The sequence below is a fragment of the Trachypithecus francoisi genome, unplaced genomic scaffold (genome assembly GCF_009764315.1).
Source record: "Trachypithecus francoisi isolate TF-2019V2 unplaced genomic scaffold, Tfra_2.0 Lachesis_group8, whole genome shotgun sequence".
Lineage (NCBI taxonomy): Eukaryota > Metazoa > Chordata > Mammalia > Primates > Cercopithecidae > Trachypithecus > Trachypithecus francoisi.
In genome coordinates, this window is record NW_022681473.1 from 17910331 (window position 1) to 17932666 (window position 22336).

Below are 22336 nucleotides of genomic sequence, written 5' to 3' on the forward strand. Positions count from 1 at the left end.
ATCACAGAAAAGAAAATGGGTCAGAAAACCTGCCAATTAGGGCATTAATAATGGAGAGGAAATAAGCTGATTACACAATGAAGTTAGATTCTTAAAAAGCCAAAAAAGACAAGCAAATCACAGTTCTCAGAAAAAGTGAAGTGTGATAAGGATGGATGCATGGCCTAGCTCTAAGTGATTTTTGCATCTGAGAGCCTCTATACTTAGTTTCTTCTTCATATCACTCTCAAGAAGCTTCATAGAAATGTATCTTTGAAATAGTACACACACCCCAAAACTTGGAGCCTTCTATGGCTGTGTTAAATTACATGGGTACTGAAGGGAGAAGAATCTCTATTTTCATCTACCCTGCCTAGTTCCTTTTCGAAACTCAACAAGGGCAAATAAGAAGTCAATAGTTGTAAAGTTCTACCAATCTGGATATCCAAATTCTTGTCTTTTCGCCATTCATCTTTCAATCTGTAAGTGTCAGAGACTTCTAGGTAATTTCTACCATCTGGCATATTTCTCAGATACAGAAGAAAATGTAATAAAAACATATTTTAAATGGATAATTCACAGGTTTTTTTTGATAAAAAGTTTGACAGACTGACACAAATGTGTATTTTTGGAAAAACCATGGTTGATAAATGTTTCAAATTCCTAAAATAGACTTCAATTCCACTTCTCTCACCACTTAAAAATTAGTTTTAATATGTTTAGCTTTGCTTTATCTCATATATTTCAATAATATATTAGGAAGTATTTGGGGGGAATTTTATCAGCACTCAAGCAACTACTGAACAGGCAGAATCACATCTTGGGAAACTGATTAGATGTCCTTTCAAGAAAACTTCTGATACTTAGTAATACATCTTCTCTACTGGCAATTTCCAAGATTTTCCTGGGGAATCACACTGAAGTTTGAGAGAAGAAGAAAAAAATTTACCAGGGATAGTGTTAACATCAAACAAAATCTAAATATTACCTGTAAATAAGAATAACAGTCCAATCATACCTCTTTTTCCCTATAAAGTAAAAGTCACTACCAAATAACATTTATGAGAATTCAGTTTCATCTGGTAACTAATACACTCCTAAATGACTCAAGAATGTACCAAAAAAATTAATAACAATAATAGTCAGAGTTCTTGGTTGCAAGCAACAGAAACCAAATCTCACTATCTTAAGCAAAAAAGGGCTCTGCTCGAAGGGTATTATTAGTGGCTCATAAAATCCACACGTGGCTGAACCATTAGACTTGGAAAACAGGAATCAAGGGAGCTTTGGAGGCAAAGGTCTCACCACAACAGTCTGATCCACAAGCAGCTACTGCAACTGACACATCTTTCCACTAAAGTCTCTTTGCTTAAGATGGCCAGAGATAGTTTCTGTTGCTTTGGCCAAGAAAATTTACTGCTACAGAATTTGTATAAAGTGAGACTCTTTGAAGAAAAGCTGGTCCCACTCTTTGAGGAATTTCATTTCTCAGTATGATCTCCATTTCCATCCACTTTCTTCTTTTTGCTCAAGGCACACTAAACTTGGGATCTACTTTTTATTTCCACTCTTTTCCCAAGTAGTCCCCGCTTCCCGGAGTTCCATTCTCCCTTCTCTGTCTGATAATTATCTACATATTCTTTAAACCTAAATTGAATGTCACTATTCTGTGAATTCTTTCCTGACTGTATAAATAATCACTTTTCCTATCAAAGTTTACTCACTAGTCCAGAACTTCTAATGCTCTATTTTAATTGTATTTGTGTCACTATCTAATTTTTACATGACAGTGAATTTCTTGAGGACTATATCTGACACACAGTGACTGGCATATGATAACTATTTAATAAACAGTTACTAAATTTTAAAAATTGAAAGAAAACCAAACAATGAGTTTCTCAGCATTTACAAGGTACTGTCTTTGCCTTCTTTTTTTTTTTTTTTTTTTTGAGACAGAGTCTCACTCTGTCACTCTGTTGCCCAGGCTGGAGTGCAGTGGTGTGATCTTGGGTCCCTGCAACCTCCCTGTAACTTCCCAACCTCTGCCACCCAGGCTCAAGCAATTCTTCTGCCTTAGCCTTCCAAGTGGCTGGGATTACAGGCGCCCGCCACCACACCCAGTTAATTTTTCTATTTTTAGTAGAAATGGGGTTTCACCATGTTGGCCAGCCTGGTCTCGAGCTCCTGACCTCAGGTGATACTCCCGCCTTGGCCTCCCAAAGTGCTGGGATTACAGGCTTAAGCCACCACATTCAGTCATTTTACCTTTCTACTTATTTCAATATAATTGAGCCTTCCACAAACTGGCCCTATCCTCATTATACATTTTCTGTTTGCTGCTTTTTACCTTGTACGAGTCCTCCACAAGTCAAATTAGATTCCTTTATGATCCCTTGCAGTGTACGATATTTTCTACTTTAACTAATTATTAATATGTTCCATCAGAATGCAAGTTCTAAAAGAGTTCTTCCTCCAATAGAAGTAGAGTAGGTAATTCAGACTAACCATTCTGGCTGAGAAAAAAAATGGATAAATTATTCAAGGCAATTGTCTGAAGTCATCAGAGAGTCACCAAGGCAAATGAAGAATGACAAGGCCAAGTTATGATAGAATAAAACCGAGAAAGGTGAGCTGAGCATTTAGTGCCACTTTTCCCAATGTGTGGGGTTTCTAAACAGAAGGGTCCATGGATTAAATTCAAGAGATCCACACGCTTGGATGGGGAATTTTTTTTTTAGATGGAGTCTCGCTATGTTGCCCAGGCTGGAGTGCAGTGCCATGATCTTGGCTCACTGCAAGTTCCACCTCCCGGTTTCACGCCATTCTCCTGCCTCAGCCTCCCGAAAGTCTGGGAGTACAGGCGCCTGCCACCACATCTGGCCAATTTTTTTTTGTATTTTTAGTAGAGACAGGGTTTCACCCTGTTAGCCAGATGGTCTTGATTTCCTGACCTCGTGATCTGCCTGCCTCGGCCTCCCAAAGTGCTGGGAGGCATGAGCCAGGGAAATTTTTATATGTCTATTTTTACTAACTTCTAACTGGAATTTGGCATTTCCTTCTATTATGAATATAAACATAGAATTAACAGTACCTGTGACTCTTTCAGTAATAGAAATCTCAGATATTGGCTAGGCACAGTGGTTCACACCTGCAATTCCAGCACTTTAGGAGGCTGAGGCGGGAGGATGACTTGAGGACTGGAGTTTGAGAGCCGCCTGGGCAATACAGGAAAACCAAATCTTTACAAAAAACTTTAAAATGAAAAAAAAAAAAGAAATCTCAGATATTTTCATATAACATTACTGTCACACCAGATATCTCACAATATCATTTATACTCATCACCACTTCAGAAATAAGGTATTATTATACTCACTGGTAGCTCTAGGGGCCTTTGCCAGTTCTGGAAGATTCAACTGATACACTAAGCAGTTAATACTTTTGAATTAATGTTAAATTCCTGGGTTTTCAAATGCTGTTAGGGCTTATAGACAAAAAATTAGAGTTGGCTGGGCATGGTGGCTCACGCCTGTAATCCCAGCACTTTGGGAGGCCAAGGCAGGCAGATCACAAGGTCAGGAGTTCGAGACCAGCCTGGCCAGCATGGAAGGTTTAGTAGAGGCTGAAACCCCGTCTCTACTAAAAAAATATAAAAAATTAGCCCGGCATGGTGGCGCACACCTGTAATCCCAGCTACTCGGGAGGCTGAGGCAGGAGAATCACTTGAACCCAGGAGGCAGAGGTTGCAGTAAGCCAAGATCATGCCACTGTATTCCAGCCTGGGCAACAGAGTGAGCCTCAGTCTCAAAAAAAAAAAAAAAAAAATTAGAGTTCAGGACCCACCCAGGTTGAGGGGTGGAACTCTGGTAAACCCCTAAGGCTCTTTTGGCACTCCTAAGAGCTTTACTGAAAATTAGCCCTCCCTGATATGTAAATCTATATTCAAATCCTTTCAAACCCTCATGGGATTGAGGTAATCCACCATTGCTAATGCCCAGGCCATCTGCCAGAAGCAAATATAAATCCCCTCCGAAGAAAGATAGCATCATTCTGGGCCTCACATTATCTGTATGGTTTTTCAAACACAATTTACAGAACTCAACTAGAGAAAAAAAATATATAACACAAGATAAGATAATGGAGTAAAAAAAAAAATGAAGAGATAGGACAGAAAACAGAAACAGACCCACAGGGAATCCAGATAATAAATTATGTACTTTGTAATAACCATGCTTTATTATTTACTGTGTTCAAGCAAAGAAAGGCAAGATTTAGCAAGGAAACAAACAAAAACTGAATAAAAATACTTGAGCTAAAAAAATACAATAATTAGAATTAGGAACTCCGTAGATGGTTTTAATAGTAAATTACACAGGAATGAAGAGAGAATTAATGACCTGGAAAATAGATCAGAAGAAAATATCCAGAATAAAGCATAAACTACAAAATGATGGGCTGTGCATGGAGACTCATGCCTGTAATCCCAGCACTTTGGGAAGCCGACGCGGGCAGATCACTTGAGGTCAGGAGTTTGAGACCAGCCTGCCCAACATGGCGAAACCCCATCTCTACTAAAAACACAAATTAGCCAGCTGCGGTGGTGGGCGCCTGTAATCCCAGTTACTCAGGAGGCTGAGGCAGGAGAATCACTTGAACCTGGGAGGCGGAGCAAGTTGAATCTGGGAGGCAAACGTGGGTTGCAGTGAGCCGAGATCATGCTACTGTATTCCAGCCTGGGTGACAGAGTGAGACTCTGTCTCAAAAACACACACACACACACAAAATGATAGAAAATGCAAAAAAGAGCATAAGAGACAGAGAATACCATGAAAAAGTCTAATGTTTGTATAATTAGAATCCCAATAGGAGTAAAGAGAGAGCAGAGGCCAGTTGTGTTGGCTCATGTCTGTAATCCCAGCACTTTGAGAAGGCGAGGCAGGAGGATCACTTGAGCCCAGGAGTTTGAGACCAGTCTGGGCAACATGGCAAGACTCTATCTCTACCAAAAAAAAAAAAAATTAGCTGACTGTGGTGGCATGCAACTGTGGTCCCAGCCATTTGGGAGGCTGAGTGAGGCAAGAGGATTGCCTGAGCCCAGGAGGTTGAGGCTGCAGTAAGCCATGACTGCACCACTACACTCCAATGTGGGTGACAGACAGAGATCCTGCCTCAAAACAAAGAGACACAGACAGAGAGAGAGAGTAGAACAGAAGTAAATCTGAAGAGCTAATTATTGAGAATTTTCCAAGACTGATAAATGATATCAAGCTATAGGTTCAAGAAGCACTAAGAACACCAAATATAAAGAAAAGCAAACCTAGACACATTACACTAAAACTATCAAAAACCAAAGACCAAGCAGAAATATCCAAAAACCATCCAGAAATTTAAAAAAAGATTATTTTCAAAGAAGCAAGAATAAAACTGAGAGCAACTTCTCAGCAAAGTCAGTAGAAACCAAAAGATAATGGAATGGTAAAACAGCTGCCAACCTAGAATTTATCTCAGGAAAAAAACTGCCCTTCAAAAATGAACGTGAGGCCGGGCGCGGTGGCTCAAGCCTGTAATCCCAGCACTTTGGGAGGCCGAGACGGGCGGATCACGAGGTCAGGAGATCGAGACCATCCTGGCTAACACGTGAAACCCCGTCTCTACTAAAAAATACAAAAAATTGGGCCGGGCGCGGTGGCTCAAGCCTGTAATCCCAGCACTTTGGGAGGCCGAGACGGGCGGATCACGAGGTCAGGAGATCGAGACCATCCTGGCTAACACGTGAAACCCCGTCTCTACTAAAATATACAAAAAATTAGCCGGGCGAGATGGCGGGCGCCTGTAGTCCCAGCTACTCGGGAGGCTGAGGCGAGAGAATGGCGTAAACCCGGGAGGCGGAGCTTGCAGTGAGCTGAGATCCGGCCACTGCACTCCAGCCTGGGCGACAGAGCGAGACTCCGTCTCAAAAAAAAAAAAAAAAAAAAAAAAAAAAAAAAAAAATACAAAAAATTAGCCGGGCGAGGTGGCGGGCGCCTGTAGTCCCAGCTACTCGGGAGGCTGAGGCAGGAGAATGGCGTGAACCGGGAGGCGGAGCTTGCAGTGAGCTGAGATCCGGCCACAGCACTCCAGCCTGGGCAGCAGGGCGAGACTCCGTCTCAAAAAAAAAAAAAAAAAAAAATGAACGTGAAAATTTAAGTAAGACCTATAGATTAGTTAATAGCTTTAAATTAATGTTAAGTTCTTGATTTTGGCAGTTATACTATGGATACAGGAAATGTTAACATTAGTAGAAGCTGTATGAAATGGATGTGGGAACTCCATATATAAATTTTTTTTAAACTTTGTGTAAGTCCAAAATAATTCACACACATTCTAAAAAGGTAAAATAGAGACAATTTCAGAATGGAAGCTCCATAGAGTTGAAATTTCTGGTCTGTTTTTTTCACTGCTATATCCCTGGTATCTAGAACACTGACTAAGACATAGGCACTCAGTAAATATACATTGAATGAAGGAGCGAACAACAGTAGTAGCAGTAGCTATCAATTAATTCAATACTTACTGTATCTTAAGTGGAATACCAAGCACTTTACTTTCATTAACTCATTTAATCATTCCAACAATTATGTAACATGCATTTTATATTTTATATATGAGTCTCCCTGTTTTATAGATGAGGTAAGCAATCTGCTCAAGATCTCATACCAGTAAGTAGTAGGCCCTCTAACACAGACCTATCTGACTCCAAAGTCCATGTTCTTAACCACTATGTTATGGTGCTTTCATGTCACAAAATACGTCTCCTTTCTGTTTTGTTTATCCAAACTCTACCTACCTTTCCAAATCAAGACAAACTCCTCTATAATGACTTAACTACTTTTACTTAACTAATAGTCATTATTTTTTCTTACTGTCAGTTCTCAGTGTACTAGGCCATATAAATTAATGCCATTATATAAGATCTTGTATTGTTCTGTAATTGTTTGTTATCCAATGAGTTTTTATCTCTTTAACCAGATTACATTTCACAGGGAAGTGACCATATCTTATATTCCTATTAATATAGAGCACATTTGAAGCTCTATAACAATACTTAATATTTTTGAATATTTTTGTAAAGGGATGAAGAAAAACATTTCCATGAAGAAACAGCATTTTTGAATGCTTTAGTGATCAGGCTTATAAGGTCTAAGATTCTAAACATCAAATTCGACTCACAAAAAAAAAAAAAAACTACCTTAAAAAGTTTTTACATCAAATTTTCTATAGTATCTCTTTTTCCTTATGACATGTTAGGGGATGTTCAGGGTAATTTGGACACAGCAGTATAAGTTCTCCTGGTTAAACCTTCTTGAGAAGGTATATAGATTGTGTAGAAGGTAAAGTATGAGAGTGTGCGATGAACAATTATCCCCACACATGTAAGCTGCAGTTTGTCTGGTGTAAATATACTCTCCCTGCCTGGAACTGCCTGTGTAATGTTCTCTCTTTGGGCTCTGTGGTTTCTCAATACATTCCAACTGTTCAGAGGCTGGAGCTTGGCTCTGCAAGCACAGATAAACAGCTTCCTGGAGCAGGCTGCCAGCATGAGGAGCAATGACCTCAGCAGAGAAAGTCTGCTTTTCATTACCCTGAGCACATCACTGTGCCGCTAGAGCTAAGAGTGGGAACAACACAAGTTGGATAGAGTTGACTGACTCAAGTCTCCCATTACACCTTGAGTTTTAAAATTCTAGTATGTAGGCCGGGCGCGGTGGCTCAAGCCTGTAGTCCCAGCACTTTGGGAGGCCGAGACGGGCGGATCACGAGGTCAGGAGATCGAGACCATCCTGGCTGACACGGTGAAACCCCGTCTCTACTAAAAATACAAAAAAAAAACTAGCCGGGCGAGATGGCGGGCGCCTGTAGTCCCAGCTACTGGGGAGGCTGAGGCAGGAGAATGGCGTAAAACCCGGGAGGCGGAGCTTGCAGTGAGCTGAGATCCGGCCACTGCACTCCAGCCTGGGCGACAGAGTGAGACTCCGCCTCAAAAAAAAAAAAAAAAAAAAAAAAAAAAATTCTAGTATGTAGAGTAAAGGGGGTAAAGACAGGAAGTGAGAAAATGGCATATGCAAAGAAAACAAAGATAGAAAAACTTTCTTAGGCTATTCTGTGAATGAACTAAAGGATGAGTGGAGTGGCTAAGAGTCATGCAGGCAATCATTGAATATTTTAATCTCCAAAAATGTACACAAAATACAGGGCAAGCAAGAAGTGTTATAGAAAGTAAGAGAGGCCAGGTACAGTGGTGCACGCCTGTAATTTCAACATTTTGGGAGGCTGAGGCAGGAGGATAACATGAGCCCAGGAGTTCAAGACCAGCTTGAGCAACAAAATGAGACCCCTGTCTCTACAAAAAAGAAAAAAAAAAGTTAGCTGGGTATGGTGGCACACACCTGTGACCATAGCTACATGGGAAGCTGAAGTAGAAGGATTGCTTGAGCCCAGGAGGTTAAGGCTGCAGTGAGCCATGTTTGCGCCACAGCACTCCAGCCTGGGTGACAGAGTGAGACCCAATCTCAAAACAAACAAACAAACAAACAAACAAAACAGCAACAACAACCAAAAAAAAATACAAAAGAGAGACTAAAAAGTCCTCAAGATCTTCAACTCTGATGCCATTTAAAGAGAGAGAAAAGGAAGACTATCCAGAGCCACAGAGATGCAAAATCCCAGAAAAGTGGAGCTTAAGGAGAACAACACATAATGAAGATGAATTATATACAGCCAGACATCTTATATGTGTCATTTCATGTGATTTGCATAACAACCCTAGAATATAGGTATTATCATCCCTAGTGAAAATCTAGACCTAGAAAATTATAATACAAGGACATCAACAAAGACATTTGTTGTTGATATTATTTAATGACAAAGGGATGATTTCAAGTCTGCTTCTACAGCCACCCAGGAAACAATGCTTTTCCCAAACACCTTTCATTGTAGTATTATCTACTGCTGTAGCCCCAGAACTCAGCAATACTAGAACTGTGTCCTAAGAGAAATGTGCACACTTGTGTCACTTTCTGATAAGACAGTTTCTGCAGTGCTGGTAGCATTGCATCTGATAGTTGAAGAAGGGAACCACAATTATGTCCTCAGACAAGAAATTAGTTAGATATGACCCCTCCTGAAGGATCCTGAGAGACAATTTGTTTTTTGGAGAAGTCATTGACTATAAAGATGCACCTGCAAGGGGCCTGGGAGCTGAGAGACAGACAAACATCTTAGCAAATTCTAAAAGCAGAGCGAAGCTTCATTTGACTTTCATTTCACTTTTCTCAGGGAAGAAGAACCTTTGTGTTACTGCCAAAATCCTAACTGTCCTTCCTTCCTCTCTATCCCCTCCACCCCCATGCCAGCTCATTAAAGATCTTCTAGTTAAAGGTGCCAAATTGTGTCATTCTTTCCTACTCTAGTGCCAAGCCTGTGCCACTAGTTCCACAGATTGATCTGCTGGAGTTCTGAGCAAATTATGGAAGAAATTAAAAGCACTGAAAATTTTAAATTGTTCTGTTGTTGGTGAAGTAAAGCTTTTTAAACTTCTTCTTCTTCTTGTAGAAACAGGGGTCTCATTGTGTGGCCCAGGCTGGTCTCAAACTCCTGGCCTCAAGTGATCTTCCCACCTTGGCTTCCCAAAGTATTGGGATTATAGGTGTGAGTCACTACATCTGGCTTAGTTTCTTAACTGCTGATGACTGACTTTACATTGCTAATGGCATGACACTTGTTAATTCAGACTCATGTGTATGTACTTGATTCCCAGAGGAGTATTCAGGGAATTATCAGAGTGGTGGTATGAAGGAATATCAGGGCTTGAACCAAATAAAGATCCTTTATATTATTTATAGATTGAAATAAATCAAGTTATTTCTCTAAGGGGAGATATTTTAATGTAAAAAAAACAGACCTAAATTTTATACTAGCTAGCTGCAAAAGCAGCTCCCATGAAAACAGAAATAATATCATTGGGGCTTGAGGACACTTCAGCCAAGGATGGTGTTTTCTTCATTTCCTCTTATTGAATGGTTTCATAACAGGTAAGTTTCTCCTAACTTGTAGCAGGCAGGGGGTGGGGGGGAGTAAGGTCTTTCCTGACAGGGAGAATCTGGGCCCAATTATTACTTCTGTAACCTTTGACTCTGACTTCCAAATGAGTCAAGGGACCAGTGGGCTGTGAAATAGCTTCCTCCATTACCAGGTCAAGTGCTGCTAGATAGTTTCCTGTAACCATAACACAAAGGAACTGAAGAAGTGAGATGGATTCTATAAAAACAGGCAACTTCTTGCATCCTCAATGACCCTGGATTTTTAAGTTTCAAAACAGATTTTGGTGACTCTTAACTTACCACTATGGCTTCCTGCAGTCTTTATGCTATAGCATCTCTCTAGTAATATAGAAAAGAGCCAGAATCCTCTATAGATTTGGTTCTATGATGGCCTAACAGAGGTGCCTGGCCGAGTAACAGTGGGGATAGGGTTGCTTTAACTGAAGGCAAATCTATTCCTGACAATTACCTGAGTTTGTGGGAATCCAGATGCTGACAATGAGAAATGGATAATTTTCTGTTACAATGTGTCAACTCCAGCTGAAGAACTGAACTATGGAAAAAAGGCAGGGGAGGGGGTGGGTACAGGGGGAAGCATTACCCCTTTTGAAGAAGTCTATAATAGGTTTAGTCACCATTACTTCACCACACCACATTTTGGCTCAATTTAACAAAAAGAAGTAGAGAAAACATGAGCAGAAATGGCCCAAAGAAGTCTCAAGTCCATCTCTCATTCAAAGCTACAAGCCTGGAAATCAGTGAAGTCTTGGTTTGTTCTGATGTGCTTCTTGTTGGCTCACACCTGCTCCTCTGTTACCACGGACACAAGAAGAACCCCAAACAACACTACTTAAACTCTAGATGGTGAATGATCCTAAAAAAATCTGTCACCTTTAGAATGAATGTTTATACCCTGATTGTTCTAGATTATGTAGGAAAGAAGTAGGTCATCTTTTCATAGGGTTTAGAGTAACTGTCTGAAAAAACAAAAAAAGAAACGATATGTATTTTATAATCATGGATTGTTTTCATTAGAGTTACATTTTAAGTTATTTAGGAATATGCACTATTACCTATGTAACAAACCTGCACGCTCTGCACATGTATCCCAGAACTTAAAGTAAAAGAAAAAAAAGAAAAAAAATGGATATGCACTATTGGAATCTCTTTTTTTCTCCAAGGATGAATTAATGAAGTTCATATTTTATGGATTTATTTGAATCAAAATTAATTCTGATGATTAACATGTATCAAAATGAAATTATTAATGCTTCTTTTCTAAAAACTGACAAAGATTTCCATCTCCATATTTATACTATGTAGTGTAGAACACAAGTACTTTTGATGACTAATTATTTTATTTACTTTCACTGGTTAAATAGGAGCAGGGCATGAGGGAGGCCAACTACCCATGAGGGGGTCCTAGGAACACTGCCTATTAAGGGTACTCCACTCTCAGTAGCAACAAATAAAATCAATCAAATGATCTTTTTTGGACACAGGAAGCTTACTTAGATAATAAAGGTGGACAAAGAGAAGGTGAGTCACCCTCTGAGTTAGGTTATTGGTTCTCTGATGGGATGAGCTCTCAATCATTATCTCTTCCAAGAGGCCTTCCCTGTCCATCCTATATATTATGTTACTCTGGCTGTTTTCTTGTTATTTGTCTTGTTACAGTTACCAGCTGTGTAACCATGAGAATGTTACTTTTAAGCGCCTGAATTTCCTTATGAGTAAAATGAGGATGATACTAATACCCTGTTTATAGAACTGTGAAGATTAAATAATAGTTATTATATGCTTAGAACAGTGCCTAGCACACGGTGTTTATTAACTGTTAGCTATTCTCATCCTCATCAATTTGCTTGTTTATTGATTACCGCCTTCATTAAAACACTAGGTTCATAAATAGGTACCTTATTTGTCTTACTCACTGCTCCATTCCCATTGCATAGTACACACAGGCCCAAAAATAATTTGTGAATGAATAATTTGCAAATGAATGCCGTCCTATATTCTCACGTATTCTTTTTTTTTTTTTGAGACGGAGTCTCGCTCTGTCGCCCAGGCTGGAGTGCAGTGGCCGGATCTCAGCTCACTGCAAGCTCCGCCTCCTGGGTTTACGCCATTCTCTCGCCTCAGCCTCCCGAGTAGCTGGGACTACAGGCGCCCGCCATCTCGCCCGGCTAATTTTTTGTATTTTTTTTAGTAGAGACGGGGTTTCACCGTGTTAGCCAGGATGGTCTCGATCTCCTGACCTCGTGATCCGCCCGTCTCGGCCTCCCAAAGTGCTGGGATTACAGGCTTGAGCCACCGCGCCCGGCCCACGTATTCTTAAAATAAACCAAAGGTAGTCTGTATACTTCTTTCCCTTGCAACCAAAACAGTCATCACAAAAACTTCACCAAAAAACTAAAATCATCCTTTAAAAAACAAAAACAAGACACTTGACCATAAAAGTGAGCTCTCCTGGGCCCACCAACTAAGACCACAGAATATTATTCATTTCTATATTAGTATGTGGAGGTCAAGCTCCCTGATGCCACAGTATTGTAAACTATCAATTTAGCCTGTGAAGAATGGTTCCCAATTCTGATAGGAATTCTCAGATTTCAGCCTGTTTTTCTCTCATCATTATTTTCCAATGTCTCAAAAAGCCACATTTCTCATTTTATCTTTACCACAAGAATCTGGTCACACTCTGCTGTGGTTTCTAAGTTAGAGTACTCTCGTCTCATTTTCTTGGATGTACTTCTTCAGAGGTCCTGACCCAGTGTTGACATTTGGTCTATTCTTAGAGTAGCACCTCTAAATATTAATTTCTTTTACCTTCCACTTGTTGAAGGACAACATTCAGAGGTAGAGGTTACATACAACATAAAAGAAAATCCTCTGGGATTTAGTACCCGTCTTTCAAGAGTGTCCAGAGGAATATGATCTACAGAGCTCATGGACTTGCAGACATATACAAAGTACTGCTCAGCCACTTGTGTTTTGCAGTTTATCCAGATTTGCTGGAATAGTCACGGACTTGTTTGAAAACACCAACAACCAAGGAGTGACAGACAGCATAGGTGAGAGGGCAAGCAGACCCAGAGAAGAAAATCAGAAGAGAAGCCTTCCAAAAACAATTTCAAGGAGTACTTTTATCACTGTTTAAAGGTAAATCACCCATGGTTAAATATATGAAAGTCTCAAGATGCGAACTTGAAACTGTAAGATGCAAGGGTACCGTTAACATATTTTTAAAAATCATGCTTCCTGCTCTTTACAGTCAGCTCCAGTTGCATCCCCCAAAAGGCCAATATTAAACATTTAAATGGCAATGAACTGAGGTCACCAGCTAAGCCTGTGTGATAAGCTTGCAAAGTATAGTTCATAAGGGAGAATTCAAAAATAGGAGAAATTATAGCTAGAAGAAACCTCCAAATATGATCTGGTTAGCCCTAGCAACATTAAGCAGTAAAGTGAGTTGGAGGCAACAGAGAACAGTGGTCTCTGTAATACAGCAGATGAGGCTTGATTCCTGACTCTGTCACTTAATAGCTTGTGAACTTGAAGAAGCTATTTTAACCCTTCTGACTATCCACTTCCTCCTCTATAAAACAGAGATAACAATAATAATAGTACCCATCTCAAAGAACTGTAGTAGCTGAGACATAGTATTAGTTTAGTAAAAACTGCATATTATAATATATTATTATTATGATTATGATTAGCATGTAAGGCTTTATTAAACCCACTTCATAGATGAGGCAACTGAAGCCCATATTTCAGAAATTTGCCCACGGTTATAGAGTGAGGACTTATAAGAATAAGGAGCTCTTCTTCCTTCTAGGGTAGTGGTAGTGCTCTTTCCACTTCATTATGTTTCTCTTATAAATCAATACAAAACTGAAGCCTGAGGCCAGGCGCAGTGGCTTATGCCTGTAATCCCAGCACTTTGGGAGGCCGAGGTGGGCAGATCACAAGGTCGGGAATTCGAGACCAGCCTGGCTAACACAGTGAAACCCCATCTCTACTAAAAATACAAAAAACAAAAATTAGCTGGGCATGGTGGGAGGTGCCTATAGTCCCAGCTACTCGGGAAGCTGAGGCGGGACAATGGTGTGAACCCAGGAGGTGGAGCTTGCAGTGAGCCGAGATCGTCCCACTGCACTCCAGCCTGGGCGACAGAGCAAGACTCCATCTCAAAAAAAAAAACAAAACTGAAGCCTGAAAGTGAAGGATTTTCACTAACTAAATCAAATTCACAAAGTAAACTCAGGAGCTTCCATCATCCAGGTCTCTGTGTCTACCAAATTATACTTACATTACTTCCCATTCTGTCATACATCCACACCTTTCAAGTCTTAAAAAAAAAAAAAAAAAAAGCCCAAAAGTTTTTGGAGCTGGTTTACTTTTCACTTCTCGAAATAACTTATCTCAGGCCAATCTGGTGTCATAGAGTTATGGAAGTGTCAGGTATGTGTCACTCATATATTATGTAAATTTCAGCTTTTTGGGGACAAGAAACAGCCCGCTTGGCAAGTACATTTCTATCAGCACTGTAGAAAATCTTACGATTTTTTTTCTTTTTTTTGAGACAGAGTTTCGCTCTTGTTGCCCAGGCTGGAGTGGAGTGCAATGGCACAATCTCAGCTCACTGCAACCTCTGCCTCCCAGGTTCAAGAGATTCTCCTGCCTCAGCCTCCTGAGTAGCTAGGATTACAGGCATGTGCCACCACCACTGGCTAATGATTTTTTTTCAACAGTGTATTGGTAGATAAAAGCTGCCTACAGTCAGCCTTACTGTTGGTTCACTACAGCTCAGAACTGGCTACACAGAAAAGTGGAATTCACTTTTGGAGTGCTAGGTGCACGGTATACAGCTTCTAAAATGGCAGAAAATAGAGCTTTACCAAAAATAAGAAAGGGAGGAAAAAACAAGAAAACAGTCCTTATTATAACAAAATCTAGAAGAGTAGAAAGTATTCAATAACTTAAAATATAGACACTGCTGTAGATTCAATAAATATTTACCTACCATCTATTATATGCGAAGCATCATGCCAAGTACCAGAAATGCAAAGATGAAGACTAAATGAGGCCGGATGCAAATGGCTCACGCCTACAATCCCAACACTTTGGGATGCCAAGGCGGGCAGATCACTTGAGTCCAGGAGTTCGAGACCAGCCTGGCTAACATGGTGAAACCCCATCTCTACTAAAAATACAAAAATTAGCTGGATATGGTGGCAGGCGCCTGTAATCCCAGTTACACAGGAGGCTGAGGCGGGAGAATCTCTTGAACCTGCGAGATAGAGGTTGCAGTGAGCCAAGACTACACCACCGCACTCTAGCCTGGGCAACAGAGGGAGACTCTGCCTCAAAAAAAAAAAAAAAAAAAAGCCTACCTTCAAGGAACCAGTGTAATAGGGAAAAAACTGATAACAGAGATGAGGAGGGGAGTAAAATGAAAAAAGCCAGGAAGAAGCATTACCCCCAGAAGAGTCATATTTCACTTGGCAAGGAGCCTCAAGAGTGCTGGTACAGATTAAATGGCCTAGAAACTTGACCTGTAGGCTTGTCAGTTCGCTTGTCAGTTCTATAAAAGCAAGCAAGGCTATTCAATCTCAGTCTTTATTCCCTGCCCACCTCATTTGCTCCAGCCCGCATCACGAGAACAAGTAAAATTCCTTTCTCTACTTCATCCTCCTTTAGAAGACTGGGTGAAAGGAACAACTTTACTCCCAGAAAGCTTCTTTTTCCAAGGAACCTAAAATGCCAATCCACAAAAAATCTAGATTTCATTGATAAGAACTTCAGAGTTCAGCAAAAGAGCTAGGGAATCTCAAGTATTCCCCTAACAGCAACCCAAGTTGAGGCCATTTGAATAGCTGTCTGATCTCCAAGGAGCCTCTGGAGAACAGAAAGGAAAAAAAAAAATCTATGTTCAAGGAAGATGAACTTGAGTTCAAGATTCACTTAAATGGAAGCCTATAAGGATTATTCTTCCTTTCTTAGAATGTTCCCAATAAACCAGAAGAAAAGGAAAGAGAATCGAAATGATTATATAAATATGTGATGGCATATTGGTAATAAAAATAATGCTTTGTATTTCTCTAGCACATCCTTTCATGAAGATTGTGTTTTGCATGGTACTGTACGAAAACAGACACGTAGACCAATGGAAAGAATAGAATACTCAAAAATAAAGCACACACTTAAAACAATCTTATCTTTGACAATGCTGACAAAAACAAGCAATGGGGAAAGGACTCCCTGTTTAATAAATGGTGCTGGGATAACTGGCGAGCCATATGCAGAGGAATGACACTGGACCCTTACCTTTCACTATATACAAAAATTAACTCAAGATAGATTAAAGATTTAAATGTAAGACCTCAAACTATAAAAATCCTAGAAGAAAACCTAGGAAATATCCTTCTCAACATCAGCCTTGGCAAATAATTCTTGGCAAAGTCCCCAAAAGCAATTGCAACAAAAACAAAAATTGACAAGTGGGACCTAATTAAACTAAAAAGCTTCTGCACAGCAAAAGTAACTATCAATAGACAACCTACAGAATGGGAAAAAATATTCACAAATTATGCATCCAACAAAGGTCTAATATCCAGAATCTGTAAGGGACTTAAATCAAGAAGCAAAAATCAAATAACCCCATTTTAAAATGGTCAACGGACATGAACAGACACCTTCTCAAAAGAAGATATGTAAGTGGCCAGGAAACATATGAAAAAATGCTCATTATCACTCATCATCAGAGACATTATCACTGAGCATCAGAGAAATGCAAATCAAAACCACAATGAGATCCCATCTCATGCCAGTCAGAATGACTATTATTAAAAAGTCAGGAAAAAAAAACAAACAAACGCAGATGCTGGCAAGGCTGCTAAGAAAAGAGGATGCTTACACACTGTTGGTGGGAATGTAAATTAGTTCAGCTACTGTGGAAATCAGTTTGGAGATTTCTCAAATAACTTAAAACAGAGCTACCATTTGACTCGGCAATCCCAATCATTAGTGGGTATGCCAAAGGAAAATACATCATTCTCCCCATGCACTCGTACATTCATCGCTGCACTATTCACAATAGCAAAGACATGGAGTCAACCTAGCTGCCCATCAAGGTTAATTGGATAAAGAAAATATGGTACATATATACCATGGAGTACTATGCAGACATAAAAAAAAGAATGAAATCATGTCCTTTGCAGCAACATGGATGGAGCTAGAGGCCATAATCCTAAGTGAATTAATGTAGGAACAGAAAACCAAATACCACATGTTCTCACTTATAAGTGGGAGCTAAACATTGAGCATTCATGGACATGAACATGGGAGCAACAGACACTGTGGACTGCTAGAGGGAAAGAAGGAGGGGGGTAATGGGTCAAAAACTACCTATTGGGTATTATGCTCACTACCTGGGTGCAATGTACCCATGTAACAAACCTGCACATGTATTCCCTATATCTAAAATAAAAGTTGGAAGAAAAAGAAGATTAATGTATTTTTAAAGTGTTTATCTCATTCAGCCTAAAAACAGTTCTGTGATATTCAAAAAGTGGTAATCAGTTGGGCATGGTGGCTCATGGCTACAATCCCAACACTTCAAGAGGCCAAGGCAAGAGGATTACTTGAGGCCTGGAGTTCAAAACCAGCCTGGTCAACATACTGAAACACTGTCTCTACAAAAGAAAAATTTTAAAATTAGCTGGGCATGACAGCACATACCTGTAGGCCCGGCTACTAGGGAGGCTGAGGCAGAAGGATTCCTTGAGCCCAGGAGTTCAAGGATACAATGAGCCATGATGATGCCACTGCACTCCAGCCTGAACAACAGAGTAAAATTCTATCTCAAAAAAATAAAAAGGTAGTAATCATTTTGACTTTTATACATTCTAAGCATACTTTACAAAGAAGTATGACCTTTTTTTTTTTTTTTTTTGAGATAGAGTCTCTCTCTGGGCCAGGCTGGAGTACAGTGGCACCATCTCGGCTCACTGCTACCTCTGCCTACCGGGTTCAAGCGATTCTCCTGCCTCAGCCTCCCGAGTAGCTGGGATTACAGGTGCGTGCCACCATGCCCAGCTGATTTTTTTTTTTTTTTTTTGAGACGGAGTCTCGCTCTGTCGCCCAGGCTGGAGTGCTGTGGCCGGATCTCAGCTCACTGCAAGCTCCGCCTCCCGGGTTCACGCCATTCTCCTGCCTCAGCCTCCCGAGTAGCTGGGACTACAGGCGCCCGCCACCTCGCCCGGCTAATTTTTTATATATATATATTTTTTTAGTAGAGACGGGGTTTCACCATGTTAGCCAGGATGGTCTCGATCTCCTGACCTCGTGATCCACCCGTCTCGGCCTCCCAAAGTGCTGGGATTACAGGCTTGAGCCACCACGCCCGGCCGCCCAGCTGATTTTTGTATTTTTAGTACAGATGGGGTTTCACCATGTTGGTCAGGCTGGTCTCCTACTCCTGACCTCATGATCTGCCCTCCTCAGCCTCCCAAAGCATTGGGGTTACAGGCGTGAGCCACCTCGCCCGGCCTAAGTATGACCTTTCAAATATATAATCTATGAAAGATATCCTCCCTCTAGAAATATTTCTTTAAAAAAATTTTTAAGTTCTAATTTTCATGGGTACATAGTAGGTGTATATATTTTGGGGGCACATGAGATGTTTTGATACAGACATGCAACGTTAAATAGTCACATCATGGAGAATAGAGTATCCACCCCATCAAGCATTTATCCTTTGTGTTACAAACAATCTAAATATACTTTTTTTTTTTTTTTTTTTTTTGAGACGGAGTCTTGCTCTGTCACCCAGGCTGGAGTGCAGTGGCGTGGTCTCAGCTCACTGCAAGCTCCACCTCCCGGGTTCGCGCCATTCTCCTGCCTGAGCCTCCCGAGTAGCTGGGACTACAGGCGTCCACCGTCACACCCAGCTAATTTTTTGTATTTTTAGTAGAGACAAGATTTCACTGTGTTAGCCAGGATGGTCTCGATCTCCTGACCTCATGATCCACCCGCCTCGACCTCCCAAAGTGCTGGGATTACAGGCGTGAGCCACCGCACCTGGCCAACTCTTTGAGTTATTTTAAAATGAACAACTAAGTTATCACTGACTCTAGTCACCCTGTTGTGCTATCAAATAGCATGTCTTATCCATTCTTTCTATTTTTTTTTTGTACCCATCAACCGTCCCCACCTCTTCCCCCAGCCCCCCGCTACCCTTCCCAACCTCTGGTAACCATCCTTCTATTCTCTTTGTCCATGAGTTTAATTGTTTTGATTTTTAGATCCCACAAATAAGTGAGAATATCCAATGTTTGTCTTTCTGTGTCTGGTTTATTTCACTTAACATAATGATCTTCAGTTCTATTCATGTTGTTGCAAATGACAGGATCTCATTCTCTTTTAGGGCCGAATAATACTCCATTGTGTGTATGTACCACATTTTCTTTACCCATTCATCTGTTAATGGACACTTAGATTGCTTCCAAATCTTAGTACTCTAAACAGTGCTGCAACAAACATAGGAGTACTGATATTTATTCGATATACTAATTTCCTTTCTTTTAGTTATATACCCAGCAACAGAACTGCTGGATCATATGGCAGCCCTATTCCTAGTTTTTTGAGGAAACTCCAAACTGTTCTCCATAGTGGTTATACTAATTTACATCCCCATCAACAGTGTAGAAGTGTTCCCTTTCTCCACATCCTCGCCAGCATTTGTTATTGCCTGTCTTTAGGATATAAGCCATTATAACCGGGGTGAGATGTTATCTCATTGTAGTTTTGATTTTCGTTTCTCTGATGATCAGTGATGTTGAGCACCTTTGCTTATGCCTGTTTGCCATTTGTATGTCTTGTTTTGAGAAATGTCTATGCACATCTTTTGTCCGTTTTTTGATGGGATTATTGGATGTTTTCCTATAGGGATGTTTGAGCTCCTTATATATTCTGGTTATTAATCCCTTGTCAGATGGGTAGTTTGCAAATATTTTCTCCCATTCTGTGGGTTGTCTCTTCATTTTGCTGATTAGAAATACTCTTAAATCATTAAGTGATTGGCACAGCATCCTGTAGAAAGAAAACTGCAAGGAGCATTAGCCTAAACAATTCCATAAGAAAAGCCAGCCATGAAAAAAACAGGCCAGATGAACACCAGCTAAAGGAAATCAAAGTGAATATTTTAAATAAAGGAGAAAGTTAAAAGAGGAACCTAAAGAAACAGATCTAATAGATCAAACAAGCGGTTGTTAAGCTACTGTAATCAAAACCATTCATGAGACATCACTGGACAAAACTAGCTCACCAAAGGCATGATCCAAAACATGTTTGGGCGGCCCACAACCAACCTACCAAAACTAAACATTCACTGCCACTACATAATCAGCATTGTCCCACTCTGTTCCTCAAGTGTCCTGCCTGCTTCCAAGCGCCTCCTCTGGATTCACTGTATTAGTACGACATTCATGTACTTACTATTCAGTGAAGAACCTGGCAATTCCATATTGGCTAATATCTTCTCTGTTCTCTAGCAGCTGGCACACTGCATCCTCCATGTAGGTGAGGACATGTCGCTGAGCTGTAATCAAATAGCAAGAGAGAAAGAGAAAATGAGAGAAAGACTAAAAAAAGAATGATCCCAATCCTAGTAGGTTATGTGTAAGGCAATCCAGGTGTTGGCTCTGTCTGATGACACTTCATCAGTGGACTGGAATAGGCAAAGCAAACTTGCTGACCCTAACTGAGCTATAGTCTCAAAGGATAGATTGGGAGATGATGTGAACATGACCTATTGCCATTTGACTGGCTGTTAGTATTAGCATCAACCCTTTATTCTTCATTTCAATGACAAGGGTGGGTTGAAGAGGAGATTTAGCACCATTCAGCAGATACACCTGGAAGTTCTTTTCTTTCTACCTCCTATTCTTTTCCACTTCTGCATCAGAAACTTATCCCAGGGAGTTTGTAATTCCATGCTTGAAGCATGGATGGTATGATTGTAAAGAAAACTCTGGCCAGGCACAGTGGCTCACGCCTGTAATCCCAGCACTTTGGGAGGCTGAGGCAGGCAGATCACTTGAGGTCAGGAGTTCCAGACCAGCTTGGCAACATGGTGAAAACCTGTCTCTACTAATACAAAAATTAGCCAGACACAGTGGCATATGCCTGTAATCCCAGCTACTCAGGAAGCTGTGGGAGGGGAATCGCTTGAACCTGGGAGGTGGAGGTTGCAGTGAGCCGAGATCATGCCATTGCACTCCAGCCTGGGCGACAGAGTCAGACTTCATCTCAAAAAAGAAAAAAAAGAAAACTCAGTTAATTAAAAAAAAAAAAAAAGTTTAAGGACCATGAAAATTTTAATACTGGTGTGTATGCAAGTTATTAACTTTGGTAAATAACAAGACCATGAAATCTGTCTGGCTCGGTTTATTAGATATCATGTTTTCTGCATTTGTTGTGACTTGAAAGTGTGTGAGTTAATCATGGGCGTATAATAAAAACTATGAGTATTAGAGTGAGACAGACCTGAGTTTGAATCATGGCTCTGTCTTGGTAGCTTAATCTTGGATAGTTACTTAGCCTGCACCTGTTTTCTTCTTTATCAAGCATGGAAAGCAATATAATTTAACTATGTTTCTCAAAATATGGTCAATCAATTTCTTGATCTGAATCCCCGGGGATGCCCTGTTTAAAATGCAGCTTTATAGTCTGGCACTGTCCCAGATTTAGTGACCTTAAATTTCTTACTAGAGCCCAATAATTTTTAACAAGTACCCCTGGTGCTTCTTATGTACCTTAAGTTTTTTTTTTTTTTTTTTTTTGAGACGGAATCTTGCTGTGTCGCCGGGGCTGGAGTGCAGTGACCGGATCTCAGCTCACTGCAAGCTCTGCCTCCCGGGTTCCCGCCATTCTCCTGCCTCAGCCTCCGGAGTAGCTGGGACTACAGGCGCCCGCCACCTCTCCCGGCTAGATTTTTTTTTTTTGTATTTTTTAGTAGAGACGGGGTTTCACCGTGTTAGCCAGGATGGTCTCGATCTCCTGACCTCGTGATCCGCCCGTCTCAGCCTCCCAAAGTGCTGGGATTACAGGCTTGAGCCACCGCACCCGGCCTATGTACCTTAAGTTTAAGAATCACTGGTTAAGAACTTCGGCTTTGGACTATAGAGAGTTGAGAGCTCCATTCTGAGCTCTGCCGCTTCCTAGCTACGTGACCATAAACAAATTACTCTTCAAGCCTATTCTTCATGGTAAAAT

General features: G+C 40.6%; 1 protein-coding gene across 4 annotated transcripts in view; it reads right to left on the minus strand.

Annotated features, from left to right (window-relative positions):
* The window catches only part of CUNH11orf49 (chromosome unknown C11orf49 homolog), a 226603-nt gene that overhangs the window by 164095 nt on the left and 40172 nt on the right, over positions 1-22336 (minus strand). For all 4 annotated transcript variants that reach the window (XM_033206304.1, XM_033206308.1, XM_033206306.1 and 1 more), the window contains exon 2: positions 20558-20660. In XM_033206304.1, the coding sequence (XP_033062195.1) occupies positions 20558-20660 (103 nt within the window). The remainder of the gene's footprint in view (positions 1-20557; positions 20661-22336) is intronic.